Source organism: Linepithema humile, chromosome 3, assembly GCF_040581485.1.
Source record: "Linepithema humile isolate Giens D197 chromosome 3, Lhum_UNIL_v1.0, whole genome shotgun sequence".
NCBI classification, from domain to species: Eukaryota; Metazoa; Arthropoda; class Insecta; order Hymenoptera; family Formicidae; genus Linepithema; species Linepithema humile.
The window spans coordinates 3907821-3932218 of NC_090130.1; the positions used below are offsets into that span (position 1 = coordinate 3907821).

At 42.5% G+C, this 24398-nt stretch overlaps 2 protein-coding genes across 7 annotated transcripts in view; both read left to right on the forward strand.

The window, feature by feature from the left end:
• The window catches only part of Ets65A (DNA-binding protein D-ETS-3), a 55308-nt gene extending 36214 nt beyond the window's left edge, over positions 1 to 19094 (forward strand). For all 6 annotated transcript variants that reach the window (XM_067352521.1, XM_067352520.1, XM_012374258.2 and 3 more), the window contains 4 exons: positions 1764 to 1823; positions 11199 to 11258; positions 13333 to 13570; positions 14341 to 19094. In XM_067352521.1, coding sequence (XP_067208622.1) covers positions 1764 to 1823; positions 11199 to 11258; positions 13333 to 13570; positions 14341 to 14677 — 695 coding nt within the window. In that variant the 3' untranslated portion in view covers positions 14678 to 19094. The remainder of the gene's footprint in view (positions 1 to 1763; positions 1824 to 11198; positions 11259 to 13332; positions 13571 to 14340) is intronic.
• A 1534-nt stretch (positions 19095 to 20628) lies between these two features.
• Positions 20629 to 22736, forward strand: LOC105676415 (pyrimidodiazepine synthase-like). Its single transcript, XM_012374266.2, has 5 exons — positions 20629 to 20986; positions 21072 to 21177; positions 21357 to 21600; positions 21686 to 21907; positions 21973 to 22736. The coding sequence occupies exons 1-5, from the start codon at positions 20962 to 20964 to the stop codon at positions 22099 to 22101; spliced, it is 726 nt and encodes a 241-aa protein (XP_012229689.2). The 5' UTR covers positions 20629 to 20961; the 3' UTR covers positions 22102 to 22736.
• Positions 22737 to 24398: the final 1662 nt, after the last annotated feature.

A 24398-nucleotide genomic window follows, 5' to 3' on the forward strand; every position in this document is an offset into this window, starting at 1 on the left:
AAACGTGTATTTAACGATAAAAGTGTACTTTTATATCACAAGTATATTAGTTTTACCATTATCATGCATAAAATCTGCACATCTTCAAATTCTTCAAAATACACAAGCAAATTTTCAAGTATTTTAATCTTTCAAGTATCTAAAATAACTTGAAATTAATGTTTATTAATTCGAGAGAACAAATTGTAGAATCAACTGACTGAAAAAATTAAGTTCGAAAAATTAGTTGAGCCCTCCACAATTGCTGTAACTTTTCGCTCCGAAGCGAAATGAATCAAAATTGCGGCTGCTAATATTCTATTTATTTGACACGTGTTCCACTGTCCGACGGTAGTGTACTTCCATTCAGATATGATGTCATGTAATGGGTTGTAACAATTGAAAATGACTTGCATTCATACATATTACTATTCATTAGCACTATCAATCGTGCCGTAGAAAATATTCCGTGTATACATGCGATGCCACAATCGCACCGCCAAAGTATTTGCTGTAGGTGGCTTTTAGCCGTATTTAACTGTTCGGCGGTCCGTTGAAATTCTCGCTGTTCAGGATTTCTAGATCGATCGTATTCTTCTCGAGAACGTGGGGATTTTCCGGCGTAGGTCGCGCGGCGTCGCTTCGACACAAAAACCCGAGGAAAAACCGGCAACGGCATCAGCAGAGCGATTGGTGCACCCCACAGCACTTGAGAAACATGAAATCCGAGGCTCCATTAATGGACTCCGGGGTCTCCAGATCAAATGAAGGGGGCAGTAAAGACGAAAGATCGAGCCGTGGTGAGCGCGCGCGCGTGTAGATCGTTCTGTTTGCCCGGAAAGTCGAAGTTTCTGCCGTGCGACGTGACGTACCTACGTATGTACACACGAGGGCCGACCCTCGTGCCAATAACTGCCAAATGAAAATATATCTGTTCGCAAACACGCCACCGACGGCGGCGCGTACGCTCGCCGCACGGCTCGTTCGTTTCGGCGCCCGGCAGCTCTCGAGAGAACTCTCGCGTGGCCTACGGCAAATATATAATATCACTGCCGCGAGATTTCTGTATTAGAAATAATTCCGCGTTTGGCAGAAACTGGCGTCTGTCTCACTCGGATATTATTCGGCCGACCAAGTCGGAAGATCGATGGTCGGAAACTTCCTCATCTCACTCGCAGCGCGGCTTAAAAATTATTAAGTTACACGGAAGACAAACAGCGGTTTCTCCAATTTTAACGTCCAATGCTTAGCAAGAAGAAGTCTTTCCCGTATTTGTCATGAAAAACGCAAACGGTTAGGATTTTAACGCAGCGGACGAAGTAACTGCAACTTTTTGAACGCGAAAAGCGCAGATACACTTATCGGTACACAGGTTGAGAGTAGCTTTCGAACAATAAATTTATTCACAGCGATATAAACGGGCTCTTTTGTGCATTGCGCTCCTGCAAGAACGACCATAGCCGTTAAAGTGCCATAAAGATTTCGCAAAGCAGAAGAATCGCGTTTTTCCCCCGCCGAAGCCGCCGCGATAGCAGCTTTCGCTCGTTTGATCAGATATACTTTACGGCTTCTCGCGATTCCTCGAACCGATTAACCGGTAATTGCCGACGATATATCGCTTATACTACCGACATGACCTCAAAAAGTGTAATTGCAATCGGCCAGATCACGAAGTACCGTCGCGCGGATCGATAAGTCGTAGATTTCGCAACGCTCGTTGTGGCAAGAATCGGAATTGTGGATTGAATAACAATTAAAAAATGGTTCTCTTTTTTTTTTTTCAGATGCTGGCAGCTCTTATAAAGGAGGCTGGAGCCACGCTACGTCGCCGGCACCTGGTCAGGGTGAGTCTCACATCAAATTTGCAGTCTACGAAGGTGTCAGAATACCAAGAGGAAGAATAAAGATTTTGCGTTTACTCACATCTTTCTTTAAAACTTTCACTATTATTTTATGTAAAAAATATGAAAAAGATAACGTAATTCAAATGTCAAGTTATTCGAAGAATATCCAACAAGAAATGTGATTTTATGTTGAATATGATGTGTCACCTCTTGGTATTTGCAATAGAAAATATCTTGATACTTCTAATATTGATTGCTTTTCCGCTTTTTATACGCTTTAAATAAATCAGACAGAGGCATTATTTTCTAAATGAATGCAGAAGAAAGCAAAAGCATCGTATGTTAATTAAAACCGACCTATTTGGCCGCAGAAAATTTCATATTTTAATGAGCTCACATTTGATGTGAGCAATCATCATCTAATGACAATGAACTCTTTCTGATCAATTTCTCGTCGAATAATCATGTCGAGCGCTCGACATAATTTTTTTTTTTTCAAATTCTGCGACTCGCGTCGCCGTGCGCGCCTTCCGTTCCTCTCGCAGAACTCCCTCCCGTGAGGGGGGAGGGGGGGAGTTTTCTTTCTTCTCGTTCTCGGTTCGCTAGACGCTACATATACCCAAAGGGTGGGTCGAGGCGCCGCTGGGTGCAAGTTCACGCGTCGCGACGCCCCGGCTTGTTCGAGCAAGCTTTGTGCGTGCAAACGCGTAGAGGATGCGAGCGTGTGGGCGTCGGTGCGGGTGTAGGTGGCGTCCCGGCGCTTTGTGGCGCGTTGAACCGCGGCCCCTTTGTCGTCGGCGGAGAACGAGCGTGAGGGTGGACGAGAGAGCGGGAGGGTGGCGGAGGGAAAGAGAGAGAGAGAGAGAGAGAACAAGCCCCGGGGGCTATGTAGAGACGCCTGCCCGCACAGTGGTAACGTCGAAGAGCAGGCCCCACCCTGTGTGGACGCCAACACCGACGCTGGCACAATCATCTCGCGGAGATCACAGAGCCCTGCCCGCGGGCATCTTTGTTATAAACGGCTCTTGGCTGCGCCAACCGGGCTACAGCAACCCGGTGCGAGACACAACTCGGGATCGCCTTCGTGGCGCGGCAAGGACGCGAGTCCTTCGCGCCTTCGAACGCGTGTGAACGCGTTGGCGCCGTTAGTTGTCCGTCCTTGCCTCCGCATCCAGATTGCATTCAGGATTCCTGCCCGTGTCACATCTTAGCACCGGGCGCTTACCAGCGTAATTTAATGCAATGTGCAACGTGCTTGTGACGAGCGTGCGGCAAACTGGAACTAGCTGGACGGCTTTACGCTGTAAATTTTCAGAGTTCTTAGTTTCGAAACTAAACTTAATTATATTGCCAGATCTGTGGAGAGAAATATTACCTCTTGTATATTGTGCATTAAATTAGCTCCAATTTGCCGGGGAATAAATCTTTTATCAATGGTGTTGAAACTAGAACGATACGAAATTTAGTCTTTTCGGTTTGAGGTTTCACGTTGTTCAGAAATTCGAATAAATTCGAAAAGACTGATTTTACAAAATGCTTTGAGTTATGCTAATTAATAGAATTCTATTAACTCACTTCTGTTTTGGAGAGGAAGAGCTTTGGGGGAGGGGGGGCCCTTTCGCGCTCGCGCCACTCTGTGGAAGTTTAATTTTCAGGTATTCCTCGGGACACGGTGCACGCACGAGTTGTTTTAGCGCGGCTCGGGCTCCGGGGCATTTTCGAATAGCGTGTACCAACACTGTCTTTCTGATCTTGACAGACGCGGGGTCGCCTTTGACTCGCTTCACGCTTTGCGCCGCGACGCGAAAGGGAGCGACATCGTCGTCACCGCCGAGGTTCATGAAATTACGTGACGTGACGCGTGTTGACCCGAGGGCACTTTGCGGTCTTCCAGGCCGTGTGAAATTGAAATTACAAGCTCGTCTCTTCGTACAGAGAGCTCGGCTCCACGCATCCAGGCAATACCGTGTGTATTTTCGTTTCGCTGGATGGATAGCGCAAAGGATAACTGGAAGATGTGGGGGGCGAGCTTGCGATATTTAAACGTCGTTTGGTGATAAATAAATCAATGCGAACATGCGTTGATTCCTGAGATGTTACTTCGACAATATCTCTCGCGTTTTTAAATTGATGCTAAGTTGAACAATTCAATTTAAACGATGCAATATTTTAATTAACCAAACTAACTTTAAGCGATTTGTTTTTCTGCACTTTGTACAACATACGCACGTTACAATGAGTTCTTCTCCTTAAACTATATTTATTTTCACGCTAATTGTATTTCAATTGCCGATATCAAAGATCGAAAGTTCAAGCCCGTAAATTCGATATGCAAGAGAAGCTTTACGAGAGAGTTAAAGCGCTCTCTAAATCACGCGTTTTAATGCAAATTATTTCCTCGCGATGTTCGAACGCCCGTAACGTCATGCAAGGACAACGATGAACTGACACCCGAGAATTAACACATTAGAGATATATCTGCGAAACGGTAATTCGAGTATGCCTATTAATGTTGCTCGCGTGTCCGATGGCCCAAAGTTGTTCCATGTTCCTGAAGCAGGTCATGCTCGTATAGCCTTCCCGTACCGAAATGCGCACCGAAGCGTTGTACAGCTCCACGCGATCCAATCTAAAGTCGAAATGATCAAAAAAAGCCTCCTCGCGTGAATCCTCCGATGGCGCCGTTACGGGCGTGATCTGCTCGAAATTTTCCTTTGGACAGATTTCAGATAATTCATATCTCGGACTCGAAATGCTGCCACACTTGCGTTATCCTGTGAAAGAGTATTAAGTATTTGCGTCGCGGATCAATTTAATCCAAGAAATTTTTCTCTCGTATTTTACTTCCGAAAAGAATAATGAGATTGATCCTATCGTACGGTCTTTCGTAATTAAATTCTTGCATGAATTTATAATATCGCTCGTGCGGGAAGAGAATAATCTGCACGATAAGCATTTAACAGTTTAACGTTACAAATCAGTTAAAGGAATTGTACAGATCGTAACGATATCTCTTTCGCGCATTCTTATTTAATAAAAAAAAAAAAAAAAAGTACTAAACGAAAGAAAAATTGCGTCGACCAAATTGATCCGGCATTCGGGAGTTAATCTGAACAGCTCGTTTATTGCGCGACGTTCTGTGTGCACCGTGAAAATAATATAAACCTCAGCGGGTCGATTCGAGAACTCTCGAGATCGGCGGGGCGCGCTCGCGCGTCCGCGGCGAGACGTCACGTCGCGTTATCGACCACGAGAGCCGAGGGGGGTTCCCAAGCGGGTCTGCCCACTGGCCAGGAAAAGCGACTTTAAGACGACTCGTAGAACAATAAAAGCACTCTCTCTTTCTCCTCCTACCTTCGCCGTTGCTGCTGCCCTTCCGCTCCCCAGTGTGCCTCGCGTGACTTCCTGACCCGAGTCGACCGACCCTCGACCCCCCCCCCCCCCCCTCCCCCGCCCGTACGTATGTGTGTATCTATGTCTGAGGGGCAGCCCTAAACTCCCTATGATAATTACGTACTCTGGAGCGGCGCGTGCCCCGGCAATTCGCTCACGCGTCCGATCGCGTATGGCGTGACTATCCTCGACACCATAGGTAACTATCGCGTCGGGCCCCTCCCTCCCCCCTATTTCTGTGTGAATTCGCTTCCCTTGAAATATGCACGGAGTGATTGACGTTGGAAGGCGCAATCGGGGTATCCCAATAGCGCGCGGTTCGCGCTAGACGTCTAAAAGCGATCCGAGCGCCCTTCGGCGTCCTTCGGATGTCCTTTAGATATCTTTCGTCCTGTCCTTTCGAGGTGATAGATCGTGTCCGACATCATCCGTTGTCCGATTAATTAATAGCGGGTAACCAGATATTCCCGTTTTATTGCGACTGTGATTAATGTTACGATCTGCACCGAAACTGCATATCGAATTAATTGCCGTTTAGTAAAATCCGCACTTAGAGTACTCTCGAGAAAGAGGGGATTTGAACCCGTGAGAATTTCCTTAAAGTCCGAATTGTGGATTCTGACGTGTCCAAAGTGGAGGGGGGGACGACCGGAACTCCGGCCAGGAAGAGCGGAGGGGACCGGATCTTGCTGGCACGGATTCCGCTCGTCCGTGGATCGCGCGGGGGTCGCGGGGGGCGAAACCCTGAGGGACATGGATCGTGGGCAACAAGTCACTGGGAAACGGCGCGTGACCAGCGCATTCGCGCCGCCAGATTTACGACAATAAAAATGAGGAAGGGTAACGAGAACTTGGTCTCTGTTTCTCGCTCTCCATCTCTCTCTCTCTCTCGGGAGGAAACAAAAGACGTCGATCGATTCAATGATGTAATTTATATTTTAGCGATACTTGGAAGAAAATTTTTATTGAAGTCGCGCGTTTTTTCTGCATGGAAAACATTGTTGTTAAACTCGCGGCTAATTATTAATTGATTAAATATGTAATACATAAGTCCGTTAATACAATTACAAATCTTGTAAGCATTAACAAATGTCAAAATTTAATATTAAATTTGTACGGCGCCGTCATAGTCGCGTATAAATTTCGAAATGCACGAGCAAAATACGATTCTGGAAAACGAGTAATAAAGCATTAATAATATGAAGAAAAAAAAAATAATGGAACGATTTACAGAGCTCGAATGGAAACTTGCGAGCGCCATACGTACGATAACAATTTTCATGGCGAAGTTTGAAACTGATTGCATGCTAATCTCTTCGCGAGTCGCGTGATCTTTTCGCGTCGTGAAAAAATGAACGCGAAATCGACGGCGAAAGCACGCTGTATCTTGCTCGGACTGTTATTCTTCCCCGGCGATACAAGGCCGGGTAAATTGGAATCGCGCGGAAGAAATGTCCGTAGCATATTGCAGGGGTTGCAGGACACGTCGTCGGAGTCGCTGCCGCCGTTCGCATTATGTCTTTCGGTAGTACATACACGGCCACGTGCCTATGCGTGACACGTTCACGCATGGCTGCCTGCGTTCGGGACTCTCCCCCCATATCGGCTCGCATTCATCTCTGATTCCTTGCTGGGGGTGCTGGGGATTGCGTTTCCACTTTAACCGTGCGCAGTCGAACGTCTATCGCCTACACGCGCCTGCACGCAAGAAGTAACCGATTTCGCGTAGGAGCCGTGACGCAAAACACCCGTCGACATGAACATCAAGTCAAACTTTGATTAAAATCCATTTAAGATTAATTGAAAAATATGGCTAAAACAGAATGAAAAAATAATACAGAATAGGTTGCAGCTGTTTTAATCACGGAAAAACGAAACAATTGCGCGGTATAGCTTGATCAATGAGCGGCCGGTAATGTAAAGACATATTGTATATAATGATTAATTAATTTTGAAATTTGACTATTATTTTCATTTTTTTTTTTATGAGAATAGCTTTGTGATAAAAAATAGCTTTGGTTTATGTCTCGAATTTTTTGGCGTAGCTTTAGCGAATGAGCAATAGTAACATTTTTTAAATATTAAGTAATAGAGATATTTGACTTTCTTGCTAAGTTTATTTATATATTTATGTGTTTCAAAGGAACGTGCTTTTTCAAAGGGATGATAAGAGGGAAGGAATTTCTGCTGAGTGTTTGAGAGATTGCGCCGGCAACTCGCGTGGATACGTGAAAAATGATTACGTTCTAAACAATACTTTACGACCCGTATCGTGCGCGGGAACTCGAGTCAAAGACAAGAATCTTTTTTCCTGCCGCGAGTTGGCGTTATATTCACGCTATGCGATAATTAGGAAACGATTAATTTTCTTCCGCGCTACGCAGCTCGCTCTTACAAATAACTTTTGCTACGCCTGCCCTTATCTGACGAACAAAAACATGTTACCTCCATCACGGGACACGAATCGCCCGCACGTCCAACTTCTTGAGAAAGCTTCATTTAACAACTGCTACTTCCGCTTTTTAGAAGGCAATTTATCGGACAGTTAGTCGATATAGAATATTTCAGAAATTTTCGCCGTACATCACGAACAATATACAATATAATAATAACGCGGATTACACTTAGCATTCTTAACTCGCACAATCGGTGACGCGAAAAAGGAAATTTTATATTAAATGTACAAGCATTTAATTGTTACAATACGCTCAAATAAAATTGACAAGATAATTCTGTACTTTTCATAAATTTCCAAGAGAATTGAATTTATAAAAAAGTTCCCAAGAAACTTTTTTATAAATACGAATTTCTTGAGAACGTTGATCGACTGATTCTTGAAGTTCTATGACTTACATTTTTTTTATACGGCCAATAATATTTTGATGTACCGTATTTTACGGCAAATTTTCGACAAACATGGCGAAACGTCGGTGAAAAATAATGCCTGCCTGATCTTCACCCTAGCGTGCGAGCGTAGCCCCTCCGCTCCGTGCATTGTTCATACGAACAACTCGTTTTTTCGCTCTTTACGCTTAAAATTTAACATGCTACGCTGGCTTGCTCATTATTACGCAACGCGCGGCCGCCGCGTCTTCGCAAAGTGATTTATGTTCGCCAGCCGAAATGCCATGTTAATACTACTTAAGACTATAGATCTAATTCCAAGTCACAGTTAGATGATGAATTGATCATCCCACGTGAACGAAATCGGCGATATTTCTAACACAAGTCGGATTTTCCAGACTGCAAATCTTAACTGTCGACATGCATTGTCGAAATTTGCGGCATGAATGGCGCCCGTTAATCACAAACTAGTTCAAAATATGAGAATTTATTAAAGATGCTCCATATTTTTGACTAACGACTGTGACAATAATTCTTTATTGTCTTCGACAATGAAAAATAACGTATGTGAGTTCGTCCGCTTTCGGAGATATCGAAACAAACACCGGCAAAATGTAAATGCAATCTCGAGGATCGTCTCGTATGAGTCCCCTCATTCTTTTATTCGTATCGAGAAGACGCAGTGCAAAAATTTCCAAGCGATTTGGACGCGACTCCGCAAGTCTTCGGTCAGCAACATCTCAAAATTAGCGTGGCGGAACGATATCTCGATGCGATAGGAATGACCGAAACGAATGAGAGGACTTCGTTCTCGTCGCAGCGTCGTTGTGTGCGTGTGTTTGTTGGAACGTGCCCAAAATTTCTCCAAGTCGCACCGAGATTTCCCCCCCATTCTTTTCGACGTCGCGACGCCGAGTGGCATTGTACGAGTCCGAGGCTGCCGAAGAGTGCAGCAGCACGGAATGACGACGGGTTCTTTGATCCTCCCTCGAGGAGGCTGCATGCCGCCTAACGGGATTACCCCGCCCCGAGTAATTGCTCGTGAATGCGTAGATATACTCTCGCGACATTGGGTGTACGTCCGTCGATTCGAGGTGACGTGAAACGAATTACTGTACAATACGCAAGATCGATCTGCGAAAACAATGCTTGGGGGATTTTTCGCATGGGAGAATTGCTTTTTTTGTTATTTATTCACTGATCAGCGATCCAAGCGGTCGTTTAGTATCCTAAAATATGTATCTCTCTCTCTTCTTTTCAACTATAAATTAAAAGCTATTGGTTCCTTAATATTTTTGTTGAAAAAATCAATTCTTAATCGTTCAAAGAATCCGTAGATAAAAAATAATACGATAGATTCGATGAGTAGACACTTTTGTGCGATAAAAATATGTACCACTTTGTATAATTCGAAAATAGCTAAAACGACAAGTTCCAATCGTCTGCAATCTACGTTGAGCATCTGATCGAGCCATCGTCGGTGACACCCGCTGTACATGCTGCCGATGTGATCACGATCGCGGTGTCGGAGTTTGCGTTGGAGAAACGAGCACGCGACGGCTCGAAGCCCCGCGGCTACACTGATTGCGGCGGACCCTACGACCCGTAGAAAGACCCCGGGAACGCCGTCCCCGGCCGGGTTGGACCCTCGTCCAAGGCCGTGCCCGCTTCCCAATCAGAGGCGAAATCAGATTGTTTAACACAGCGGACACCAACTGCTATTTAAAGGTGGCATCTGCCCCCATGGGGCTCGCTACATTCCGACGCGACGATGCTCTATCATAGACACGTCGTCGACAATGTCGTCGTGACGCGGGTGATCCTCGCAAATTGGCTGGTGATATAAATAGGAAGAAATATTTCTCGCAATTCGGACCGTCGTGTAATTTTTTGCCGAGCAAGTTTGCAATATTTATGCGTGATAATATATCTCAAATTGCATTAGAAATGTACACTTAGCAGGTACACATTTTTTATTCTGATAAAATAAAATTGTGGAACATTTAATCCTCTCCAACTCTTTAACGCTTTGTAAAAATCGTAGCACGCACGATACTTCCGATGCATTGCATCTATCAATATACGAAATGACATTCAGCATCTTGTAAAATATTTCCGATAAACTTTCTCTCCTCGCTCTCGATTAACTTCAGATTCTGTGCTTAAAAATTATTGATTTGCAAAAGAGACGAAAGTTGTGAGAGAATAATGAAATGCGCGCCGACGCGCGATAATGACGCGGCGGCCCTCGAGCCAATTTCCAAACAATAGCAATTCCATTCGGGTTTTTACGTAACGAAGAGCTCGCCACGACTGACCTTTGCCGACTATCGACTCCGCGAGCGTATAACGAGCCGAAATTAAGGGGCATTGTGCCCTTAAACAGATCGCACACGTCCGTGCGTGGACGTGACCGTCGGACGAGGAGCCGTCCGCGCGAAGGAGGGAATCCGTGCGATAAGGCGATGTGAGAGAAGACTCGCACACCAGCGGCGACGACGGCGACGGAACGAGCGGGGCGGGAAACGTACACGAGAAACGCACTCAGCCCCGTTGTTTGCCTACACGGAAATCCTCTCTAACGGATTCTAACGCTCGACCGAGTTTGCGCTTTTTCATCTTCGGCATTCGGACCGATGACTTTCCCGCGCCGCGCTGTCTCCCGCGATCGGAATTTTCCCCGATCCGCCGCGTATATATGTATATATATATATATATATATATGTGTATATATACGCGAGCGACGGCGGGATTACATGACATTCGGAAATCATCCGACGTCTCTTTCGACAGATGATTATCCCGTGTTGCTCGAAACTGGAGCTCAGACACAGATGCGAATAAATCGCGCGGTCGAACAGCCTGTAATGGAAGCGTTGAGCCTTTAATGCGAAAAGTTTACGCGGTTCAAACAGAGCCAATAATCGAACTTTCCAATCGATTCGCAATATCGGAAAGTTCGATTGTTCGAACATCCAGTTCGGAGAAAAGTTTCAGCAAAAATAGCACTCTGTCTCGCGTGTCTTGAAATCACGACTGCGCCCTGGGCAGCTTTGTCTTTTGTAATTTTGCAACATTATGAATCTTTTTGGATTTTTCTCTGGAAAATACATAAGGGATGTGAAACTTTTGTTTCAGGCTATGGAAGCAGCTTATCGAAGACAGCACTGGACACGCACAGCCATCTCAGGCAGCCTGGTATGTAGTAGGTAGATATTTTTGAGAAGTTAAAGCGCGTTATCCTCTCGCAAGTCCGAAATAAATTCCAATCGGACTCGATTCGCCCGTTCGGTGAAAGTTCGTCCGAATTTTATTCACACATCTCGCGGAAGTATTGCGAGAAGGTCATGCGATGAATCGTCCAACGTAATCCGAACCCAGAAATAGTGCAAACAGGATGAAAAGGTTTGCCTACGCGATAGTCGAACAAGGTCACTGTTACTTCGCGCATCATCGATTCCTCGCGAAACGAGAAAAGAGCCTCGAGTCGCCGGGCGTAGTCGCATCCCAGTATTTCCCCCGTTCGGTTCCCTCGTTTCCCGGCAGATAAATGGGTGTACCGCGCCCCTTCCCATTATTAACTTGTAAGTGAATTACCGTTCGATCGAAAGGCGATCACTCCGGCACGCATTCAGCGGATTCATCGGGCGAAACGACCTTTGAGGTCCGGCAATTCCGAATCCGTCCCCATCATCCGCGTCCCCGGTCCCCCTCTCATAATCGCTCGGCTTGTATTTTTATGGGGGGGGTTACCCCGTCTTCAAGTTCCCGCGTCGGAACTCTTCTTCGCTCTCTTTCAGACCATGAAAGATCATTAAATCGGGACGTTTTGTCTCCTCTCGGTAAAAAGTTCGTTACATTTTTCCTTCGCGAGAATTGCGACCTCGCGCACGTTGATTAGGTCCATTGTTAGTCGAAAAATTTTTAACCACGAAATTGAGATTCGCATATAAATCACATGATCTGTCTTTCTCGTCTATTGCTCTTTTTTTGACAAAGTAAATACAATCTTAATTCTAGCGATATAATTTTTATAATAAATTGTGAACAACTGAAAAGTAAGCGTCGGTACAAGCGGCTTTCTCTTTTTACATTTTTTTTATTTAGACGCGGAAATCACACAGTGAATGAAAAATATCAAAGTTTTGTTATTTGGACTCGCGTTATTTTGCTCGATGCTTCAGAGAATGAAGTCCTGATTGCAGTCAAGTTTTCAAGATAAGTTGACTCTTGTGATTTCTGATTTATCGCGCTTTCTCTACATAAAAATTGATACAATCGAGCTGCGCGAAAGACTGAATCTTTAAAGGCTTAGAAGACACTCGTGTCACCCTTTGAGCCACTCCGTCCGTAGTTTCTCAAATTGAAATTATTATGATCCAAATGAATTCTATTCTATTGTGCGTGGGGTTGCGATTATGTCCTTTTGTACGGCTGTAGAGCCCTCCACATCTGAGCGGCGGCGAACGTCGGTGATGACGCATTGTAAAGCTTTTAAAGGGCGATACAGGGACTCTTGAAAAACAACCCTGTAATGGATAAGTATATCTTACGCGAACCTGCGAAAAATTTTATCGTTCGATTCGTGTGAAAACAAAGTTAATCCTTTGCGATCTAAATTAATCTCGACAAATAAATCAAAATATTAGGTATTTCTTATTTCTATCAAGATAAGAGAGAGAAATAATGATCAATTCTAAACAATTTTATGAAGATTAGATGCTGCAAAGCACTGTGTCGACAGGGATTATTGTTTATTGACACAGATCGCACACATTTCGCACACATTTCGTTGAATGCTCTTACGTACTTAACAAAGTATCACGATTTGATTAAATTCCGTTATAATAATCAGAGATAAAATATTCTCTACATTATTGATGCTTTGGCAATAGAAAAAAAATAGCAGTTTTTTATTATTATTTACAGTATTCATATTTTTTTGCACTTAAAATCCATTAGACCCAATTTTTGAGTTTTTTAGCAGTTCTATTTGTAAAGATGAATTATTTATTTTTATTTCTGTAAATTATTTGTGAAAATATAAAAATGAAAAGGGTTTATTATAAAAGAGGATTGAAATAATAAATGATGATGATTATGTGTAGGGCTGAATTTTTTTTATTTACTGTGTATTTAACGTGTCGTCAACCATATGATATTTAGTTGACACTGGCGTGTGTAGGACTGGATAATGTGATGATAGATTAAATAATGCAATAAGCAAATACGAAGCTTGTGACGAAATACTGAATTTATTTACGGCACGCAGATCCCTACCAAATGTTCGGGGCAACGAGCAGTCGGCTCGCGAGCTCCGGTTCCGGTCAGATTCAGCTCTGGCAGTTTCTACTCGAGCTTCTGTCTGACTCGAGTAACGCCGCGTGCATCACGTGGGAAGGAACTAACGGCGAATTCAAGTTGACCGACCCTGACGAGGTGGCGAGACGATGGGGCGAGAGGAAGTCCAAGCCTAATATGAATTACGACAAATTGTCGAGGGCTCTGAGGTGAGTTTCGCGGTGGCCACCGGCTGCCATGGCTTCTCGCTGGCTAGCAGCGCGCGATGCATTTCGCGGCGCGTTTTTCGCGGAACGTCAAAAATAGAAAACCCATTAACGGGCCATCATTTATGTTTTGACGAAGTTTCGGAGAGAAAGTAAATTCGTTCAGCACATATATACGGTCGGATATTCCACGCGCGCGCGCGCGCGTATGTATGTGTCGGTGTCGTCGGGACTCACGGGGGGGTGGCGGCCGGGGGAGAAATTTCAATCACCGACAGTCAGACCGACGGTAGACGCGGCTATTATTTTTCCATCAGATCCACTGATTATATTACGCGATTGCTCTCTTTTTGACGTCCCTTCGCTCAGCGTGTAAGAACTCCCGGCAAGTGGACTCATTTCCAGCGTTGAGGTTAAGGATGTCGAGCTCAGAATTCAGTATTTTTGATCGCGGAATTTTCGCGCGGCTTAAAAGAACATCTTACGTGCGATATAATAAAGAATAACGCGTACGTTATTTACGATTTCGAGTAGCAATTAAATAATGAATTGATTTTATAAAACGTCATCGTAAAAATTGTAGCTTCAATCTTCGAATTTTCAAAGTTCTATATTATTTTATCCGCTCTTCAATTACGATCTGTAACTTTATCAGCGAGCACGTTATGCATTCGTAAATCGGAGACTTCTCTGAGAAGATTTCCACATTAGCTTGTCGAAAGTCGGATCCGCTCACCGTAGAGGGAAATCGGAATGGATCGGTCTGCTTGCAGGTACTACTACGACAAGAACATCATGACGAAGGTGCACGGCAAGAGGTACGCGTATAAGTTCGATTTCCAGGGGCTGGCGGCCGCGACGCAGCCGGCGGCGGCCGATCCGGCGGCGTACAAGTACCAGAGCGAGCTCTTTATGTCCGGTTACGGCCACGCCAAGCTGAACCTCATGCCGCCGCCGGCGGCGTCGGTCTCGGTTTCCGTTCCCGGCGGCCTCTTCCAATCTGCGTCGAGCTACTGGTCGACGAGTCCGGGCGCCAACTTGTACGCCGGGCATCACACGGCCTCCGGACACGTGCCACCGCATCTCGGCACCTATCCGCATTACGCATGACCCGCCGCCGAGCACTGGGGTGCCCTGGGCACGCCGCGTTGAAACGTTTCTACTGGACAAAAAAAAAAATATGACTCGCCACCGCCGCCGTCGGCGGCGGCGGCGGCGGCGTGTGTATCCGTAAATTGCGCACCACACAGGCCCCTTTATCCCCCCCCCCGCAGGCTCGGACCGCACATTGCTTCAGGTATTTGCACGAATCTGTCCACTCCGCTGTGTTAGCTCGCGATATTTATCCTTTTCTAATGGGTTTCGAAGCGGTTGTCACCTTACGAATACAGTCGTGTAAAATTTATATGAGTCACCGTCGAGATTGCAAGTAGCGCGCACTAGCTTCACATCCGGCGCGTAAGTAGTAACGGACGACAATCATCGAGCCGCAAACAGGACATTCCAGCTGGCAATATATGATTTATTCAAAATTACGCAAAATTTTTTGAACGGCTCTTCGATAATTCAATTAAAATTGTACATGAGTAAAAAAGATTTTCTCGTCTGATTGCGCTTTCAAATAATAATCTATTAAAGTCTTTTAATTATCCTTTTCTAACTATCTCCAAGTATCTAAACATTGTTGATGCCCTCGGCGACGAAAATCATTAGCGAACTTTTTTAACTTCATGAAGTAACTTCTTGGAATCTATTCGCTGAATTAAATTTAATTGAAAGGAGAAGGAGACGGGTGCATATTTGCGTGTAGCTAAGACGCGTCTGGACAGATTTAATATTTAAATCACGGTAAAATCGCCCCATAGAGTGTGCAATACACCGTCGCAATCTCTTTCGATGCAAAACCTAAGCAGCGCGTCAGTAATCAGCGATCATTTATGCGTCGTCTATGTACAGAAGGCGATCCTACGTAATGAATACTCTACGGACTTCGATTCGCCGCGGCCGACGGTGCGCCCAAGAAAAAAAAAAAAAAGATTATTGTAAGAACGTTGTACATACAGTATAATGCATTACATTAGTACAGGGTGTGCGTCCGCGAGATAATTCGCATGAATCTCTTTACCGTTACTTGCTGCCGTGTCGCCGCTAAAGACACACGCGCATCCCTGAAGAAAATTCTCACCGAATTCAATCCTAAGTTATTTAAATCAACGTAAACTCCAATTATTCCTTGCCAAATATCTGTACCAAAGAAAATCCGCTTCTTCATAATTTGCAGATTACGCGACGAAGCGTGAAACTCGAAAGTTGTTATAAAACTTGTTGTATTTAATATTATTTTTCTATTCTACAACTTCGTTTCTCACTTATCTAGTCATGCACCTAATTTGTTTCATTGGAGTATTTACAAATTTTATTTACGATGACATTACGTTTCTGAGAAACGGAATTCATAATTGCATGACGGTAAATTGAACATGCAATATCGTTTGGTCCAAGGGAACGTGAACTCGTACACGAATCAGGAGCCGACAAAATTTCCGCGAGCATCGTCGGCGTTTTTACGGCTTGATTAAATCGCGCATGTGTGCATTGAAGCGGAACGAGCTCGCTTCTTCTTCGCGTACGGCCGTAAGATCGCGTGTCCCGATCCCAGGCGAGATCTCGCGATCTCGTTCTCGCGAAATGCGCCCGTGCTCGATTCAAACCAGAGCTAATACGTGTATCATAAACTCTTTTAACTTATTTGTTACGTAAGAGCTGGGTAGAGAACGCCACATATACGGGAACGAGCGACGAGCATGCGAGAAACGAACGCAAAGTGTTTATACAGCTACGTTACTCGCTGGCATATCGGCGCTCGCCTAACTGCGAGTCGCCTCGTTCCGCCGACGATAATTTTACAACGAAAACCGCGTTCCCATCATCCGTCATCCGTGAGATGTTAGACGATAATCAAAAGTACAACGTTTAAGTCATATCAATTTGACGGCACACGCAAATCGGAGATCGAACCTTCACGCCATCCTTTTTAACATTCACGCGAGTTATGTGGCCGCTCTACCCATGCGACACACAGGGTGGATTGCCGAAACCGAGTTCGACCCTGATTAGACAGCGCCTGTGAACTCGTCACGTAATCCGGGGCAAAGGTCGTCGGTGTTGAATTGACGTAAACGACCAGCGAAAAGAGGAGAACCTGGCGAGAATGCAATTCGAAACCAATGATATGTTCGTTAACCGTTTGAGTGCCGTGAAAGAGGCAATAGACTCGATCGCAAACGCGCTTAGTTTCTACCGCGACTGTCGGGACTTGGCCGGCCGAATCACTAAGGTAGTTTTCCACCAAGAGACACAAGCGACACAAAATCACACAGTGTTCGACATAATGTTTTTCTACAACGACACAGCTCGACACAAATATACACAGCTAAAGAGGTGAGTCGAGGTGATTTGTGTTCAATTCATGGCTGCCAATCATTTGACAAACTTGGGGAAATTTTAAGTTGTAAAAATTGAAACACTGCGTGTATGTAGGTAAAGACAACAAGAAATGAAATTTCTTCTGTAATCGCAGAAAATATTCAGTGTACACTTATTTGAGTCATAAACCACTTGATTCATTCAAACTACTATTTGAAGAAGTAGAACTAATAATTAAATTAGATTTTTCCATTAATTGACAAATAAATATATTATTGTTATTTATTTGAAAAATTAGAATATTTAATTTACATTTTGTACAAAATAAAAAATAATAAAGATAATGTTTTATTTTGCTCATACTGTGTGTATTGTTTCATAAAAATTATCAAACACAAAATATTTATTTTTGTAAATTATATTTACTATGCAATTAATACACAATTTTTAATTTCTTTCTTTATAATTTTTAAAAACTTTGTTATAAAAGTGCTGTATAAAGAGGTGTAAGAATTAAGTTATACGAGAAAAATCACTATTACTTATATAAAGCGCGAACTACTGGCTGTACTGATTGTGAGAATTAAATGACGTTCCAAGTAGCAGCCTTACACAACTTTCCAGTGTCTGACACTGTGTCTATTTGTGTCTCATTGGTGGAAAACTACCTAAATCGACGCTATTTCTTTAAAAAAAAAAAAAACTAATTATTTGTATGTGAACGAGGGAGCGCGATCGTGTTCCTTGGCACTCAAACAGTTGAATCTCTTTGCACCGTCTCGCGCCATGAATACACACGAAAAATGGAGACATCTAATTCTACAGCCGGCAAAACTTCGTCGAATAACAATACCACGCGTGGTGAGAAAGTAAGTGCATTATAGCAAGTCATTTTATAAAATTAATTTTATACCGAAATTAATTCGTTTGGTGAAAACATTGGAAGATAGTTTTTCATTTACATTATACTCGTGCACAAAAATAAACTATAATATTATATAATATTATCGTACCGATGAAAAAAATGTTACACATTTTACTACGAAGGTTCTGAGGAAAGAAAAAATTTATCGCTTGATTAATCTGATATTTAGCTCAAGAGATTTGCTGACAAAACTCTTCTTTTTTTTTTTTTTCATGACAGACACATGTAGAACGCACTAAACTTAGAAATTTCCGAAAGTTATTGTAACCTGAACACTGAAAATCATAGCGTCCGACAGACGACCGGAAGAATATATGAGAAGAGATGGGATATTTCTTTGCGGAAAGACACAGTCACAGCTTCCTCTCATCGACTTAACGCGCGTGTCGGCAGTCCGTCCCCGGAGAAAGGCGTACCTCGTGTCGAAGAAGCGTAACTCCTTAAGACGTATACTGTACCATATTACTCGTAAGTGACCCTAAGCATTCCTAGAGTAAACTTTAACGATTAGCGCGGCCCTCGGGACGGCCTGTGGGACCGATCGTGCGACCGGCACCGCGACGGGGAACGATGACTATCCAGCAGATGAGTTCCCGGATCGGTCCGACGGGTCGCGAGTGCGAAGGACGCTCATGTAGATAGGGTGTTTTCATGTGTAGCGTATAGGCGTGTAGAATATTTAGTCTTAGCGCGAGGATGCGACAGTGGAGAGAGTGTCGAAGAAAAAAAAAAAAAAAACTAAACCGAGAGTGACAGAAAGAGAGAGAGAGAGAGAAAGAGAGCCGTATTTGTGCGTGCGAGGGTTGCGTGTGTTGCGAGCGAGCAGGCGTGATTTCGGGAGTGGAAGGTGAATAATAATAACTACGATGACTATTGATGACGACGATGACAATGATGGATGAGTGGATGAGCGAGGGATGTCTGGCACTAGCGTAGAACGCGTTGGGTTAGGTAGATAAGCGATTCCCCGCCTCCCGCGGAGGGCCGGAGAACACGGTCCCTCGTCGCTGATAGCGGAACTACAGAAGGCGAAGTGGAAAGTCGAGAGTCGCGAGAACTCGCGCCGGGAAAGCGGGGGAACGCTGTTGTTGTTCTTGTTGTCGTGCGCTTGTATTAAAGTCGCCATGTTCTAATTAAACGTGCCGACGGGGTTGTATCAGTCGTCGGCAAAATCAACGTGGCTCCCATTTCTCCATGCATTCACGTTTTCGTCTCGAATCGAAAGGAAAAAAAAAATGTATATTTGCGCAGCCGAAAAAAAAAAAAAAAAAGAGCGAGCGAGAAAGGAAGCCAATGGAAAAGCGGCGGAGAAGAAAATCAGAAAAAGCACACCGGAGCTTTGCTGCAGCTTCTCTCCTTCCGCGTATATCTCGTACGTGTAAAACGCGCGTGTGTAAATGAAACCGGTGGGGAAGAGAAAAAAAAAAGGAAGCGAGACACGGAGAAGGACGCGGGAGGGCACGAGAGAACACAGGAGACACAAAGAACGCGATTGCAGTGCGACGGAGAAGGCGGAGGGCGGGGTGAGAGGAAGGTGCGGAGGTGGATGGAGAAAGAAATAAGCCGAGGAACACACGGTAGGTCAGTCTCGGTTGCTGGCGGTTGGCGAATTGGTCGGGTTGCCATGGAGAAGAGGGCCGGGGGTGTGTGTATTCCCTGTTAGTTCGGCGGGGTCCGCCCCGACGGGAAACCCCCATTCGGGAAATTCGCGGCGTCGCCACGCCGAAGCGCACCGCGGTCCCGGAGGTTTAGCTCGGCTTGGCTAATCGATTCTGCTACCAATCAGCGCCCGCGCCGTTCCTCCACGTCCTCCTCCACCCTCTTTACCTTCGCGCCCTCTTCTCCTCTCGCTCCCTCTCTCTCTCTCTCTCTCCATTGTATTTTGCGCACCACCGCCATCGCCACCCACCTGGCAACCCCACGCCACCCCTCCACACCCATTTCTCCATCATCGAATCCACCTTGCACCCTCCTTCGGCGCCCTTAGCGCTATCAACACCTCCGTCGCTTATGTACGCGTTCCTCCACCGGTAGCACCCCACCCACCCTCTCCGTATCTTACTTCCCATATATGTACATTACTCGGATCCCAGATACATCGCGGACGGATGCAATAATACATCGTGGAGACGCGTATCAGAATTAAGAGGTGTGTCCCGATCGGGCCTCGACGTGGAAAATCAGCTATCCGATCGCTTTTCATTAATTCAATTGAATCCGCGAGAACGATTCTGCGGAAACCAAATTTGGTCAGAAATAAATATTCTGCTTTATACGCTTTTAATGTATTAATTCTATCGTGAAAGTTATAGAGAAAAGCCACATATTCTTATATCTGTTGTTCTGACTAAAATTTTCTTTATGTTTCTTTCACTTATAATAAAAAATATAATAAAATGGTATTTATTTAATTACGATTTGCGTATTGAAAGAGAAATTGAGAAATATATCTATGAGATCACACAGTTCGCATTTTCTAGCTTCTAAAAAAATTATTTTGGCAATCAGAATTGTTTAATTTGAAATTCTATATCTCTCTGCATATTTGATTTTTATAATTATGACTTTTATTTAGTAATTCGAATTAAAGATAATACCCACAGCGTCATCTAACCGTGTTTGTCATCATCAGCAGAATGTTATCGACAAGCTAATCCGCAAGTACCGTCAAAAGATACTAGAATTCACAGTTTTTCGTTATCCAGTACAGAGAGCGTTTGTGCACAGTAGTTTGTTTTCAACGAGGGTTGCTTCAGGTTACTTGAACGAAATATAATGATAACGACGTCATCGTCAGGATATCGCAGGCTGGAGATAAAAGGATACGAAGGACAGATGTCAATAAATACACGTAGAAGGCGCACATGTGCGCTATAATACACTATCAAGCATTGTTATGCTACGTGTACCTGTGGACGCTGCACGTAGAGGAGTATTGTCATTGATATTTATACTTTGACCCGGCCGGTGAACAGAAACATCGAGCATTCGGGACAAAAGACGGAGTCTTTTTGACATTTAACGAGCTAACACAAGCATCAAAATGACCACGAAGCATTTGAGTGCCGGTACAATTATTTATATCGCATAAATCGTATAATTGATAAACTAACAAGAACATCTGTCAAATAAATTTATTATTTTCCACTTCAGGATCGGTGCCTCCACCCCTTGTACCTGGAAAAATACGTTTGTACAGTATGCGTTTTTGTCCATACGCGCAAAGGATACACCTTGTGTTGGATGCCAAGCGAATTCCGTAAGTATGATTACATGGGTTATTTTTAACGATTTCCACATTGATTTTAATAAAAATTTAAGTTATATTTGATACAAGTATTTTCTTTTTGTAAAAACCATCTTAACAAATAATTTTTAATTAGTTACTAAATAATTTAGAGTTTTACAAGATTTCTTTGTATATTGTTTTATTTTTAGATATGATACAGTATATGTGAATCTAACAGTTAAACCAGACTGGTTAATAGAAAAGAACCCATCAAATAAAATTCCTTGTATTGAATTAGAAAATGGAGACATACTATATGAAAGCCTAATCATTGCTGATTATCTGGACGATGCCTATCCTGAAGATAAACTTTATCCAAGTAATTCTTTAGCAAAAGCTAAAGATAAGTTATTGATTGAGAGATTTAATGCAGTGATAGCAACTATGCACAAAGTATTTACTACATTGATTTTAATGTATCATTGTTTATAATTCAAATACAAGTATGCATTTTGATCTTGTTATATTTGATTTTCAGGGATTTGTTCAAGAAACATTCGACCAAGAGGTATACAGTGAGGCGCTAGCCAATTTAGAAATCTTTGATCGAGAGTTGGCCAAGAAAAGAACTCCCTTTTTTGGAGGAAGCAAACCTGGCATGGTGGATCTAATGATATGGCCATGGTGCGAAAGAGCAGATGTAATAAGAATTTTACGGGGGGAGCAGTTTGTCATACCTCGAGAACGTTTTCTGCGACTGGTAATATAATATTATGCGAAGATAACGTTACTCAAAATTGTAATATAAATCTTTGTATAATACAGCTTGAATGGAAAACTGCTATGAAAGAAGATCCGGCAGTACGTGGCAGCTTCTTGGATGCTGAAGTACACGCCAAGTATATTCAGAGTCGCCTAGCCGGAATACCTCAGTACGACCTAATAGTTAATTAAAGATGATACATGTGAATGCTCATTCCACTTAAAGTTTTTGATTTGAAAGATTTGTTATTGTTTTCTTTACATGTTGTCAGTTTAAATAGATGGATTCTATAATTACATATAGTAAATATATGCACCATAAAGATATTAAAACTGATTAAACATACTAAAATTGTTGAATACATAAGATTGATGTTTACCAAAATCTAACAAGAAAGAGTATATTCATAGCAATATAGAGAAGCATTTATATATATATATATATATTTTGATCATATTAATTAATTGTGGAAATGAAAATTTCTTTTACATATATATAAATTATATGTAATTATAATACATATATATAAGTTACGTTTTCATAATATTTGTAAATGTTTTCACAATATAGTTATTTTGTTGTAATATACACATTATTGTATGCAGAGTATACTTTAAGTTTCATGCAATTTTTGGAATATAAAATGTATCAATTTTTGCAATTTATTACAATGTTATATATGTGTGTGTACTGATGCATGTCACTATGCCTAAGTCATTTTTGTACGTCAATGTTTTTTTATTATCTACGCATCTTTATTAGCGCATTTTATAATACTACTTGACATTATTTGATTTGGTATGAAATAAATTCGATACTCACAAAATCTTGTAGTTTAATTGGTAATATTATATTAATAGTCATGTACAAAACTTACAAAACAAATTAACATTATTGTAATTTTTCAAATATTAAAAAGCTAATGAACATTTGTTATCATCATATACACTCCGTACAACAGGAAACATAAAAAGATCAAACACACTACTACCATAAACGATTTGGAGTTTTCCTTCCTTAAACTTTGTAATTCTTCCTCGTTTCTCCTGAGAACTGCTTTAACTTCTTCCAATTCTTTTTCCAACCTTTCCCGATTCTCAGTAGTAAGTAATTTTGTCTTCAGCTTTCTCTCGATTACTTCAACCCTATATAAAGTATCGTTTAAACTCTCTTCCACATGTTCCATCTAAAAAATATGCAAAGAATCCAGCAAATTTTATATAAATTCATATTCAACAAATGACTAAAAAGTAATCAAATTATTAATACCTTGGTGATGATAGTATCATTTCGCGTCATTAATGCAGTTGGATAATACACTTGTGTATTTATATTGTCACAGATCACTCGTACGTGACACTTATTAAATTTTTGTTGATAAATCACGTCTAGAAAACCACTGAAGGAACACTCACCAAAGGGAAATCTGTTTTTGAGCAATCTTCTGAACAATTTTCGAATGTATTTGATTTAATATTTTAAATCGGATCGGATGAGTAGCTTAAGAATCCTATTGACACTAAAGGTATAACGAAACAGTGACACACGAGACGAAAACGCAGCTCTGTATACACCGTAATGGAGGGAACAACACACACAATTGAGAATCGCGTACATGTGCGCTCCACGTTTCAAATAGTAGAGGAAAGTGAATTTTGTTTTTTTCTGTCTCGTTTTTTATACCGAATCACAAAAGCGAAAATTGTTCGCTTCTTGTTACACGTTTTCGATTTACGTATATCAGAAAATGGAAATTTGGATGAATATTTAATTATTGCTTACTTCTAATTAATTTTTATAAATTAATTAACATTAGTCAACTTTAAGATAATAAAACAAGACGATGGGAATCATTTCAGAATTTTATAAGCACTTTGATATCGTTAAAATCGATTGAGATATAATTAAGAATTGTATAATCACCTTGTCGCAGCCAAAAACCCGACTTTTATTAATTAATTGACAAATTATTAACAATTGGCATCTCTTAAATTTCACAAAAAATACTTTCCAAAAACCTTAAACCAGACGTGGGAATTATTTAAGAATTTTGTCAGCACTCTAACATTATGAAAAGTAGCAAGTCAGAAGCGAAAATAAGTATATAGAAAGCACGCAGTTACTTGTTGGAACGGTTTTTGCGTATAAGTTAACCGGAGCACAGGATAATTAAGAGCTCGAACAAGCAAATAACGCCATCTATTGGATAACTATTGCGATATGAAGAATAAAAATGCCGATGGTAAGTGCGCTGATGGTAAATGCGCCGATGGTAAGTTGCCGATCTCTACTTCGGCAACCTCTTGCCTTTTCTGTGATCCTAATAACATTTCGCTCAATTCCGACAATTTTCGAACCCACGTGGAGAGCCGGAATCTCTCCATAAGCACTTTTACTGGCATCTGAAGATCCAACACAGTCTTGTTTGACCGTGGACCAATAAAATGGCCAATGTTTTGTTAAAAGCGACAGAATTTTATAGAGATAA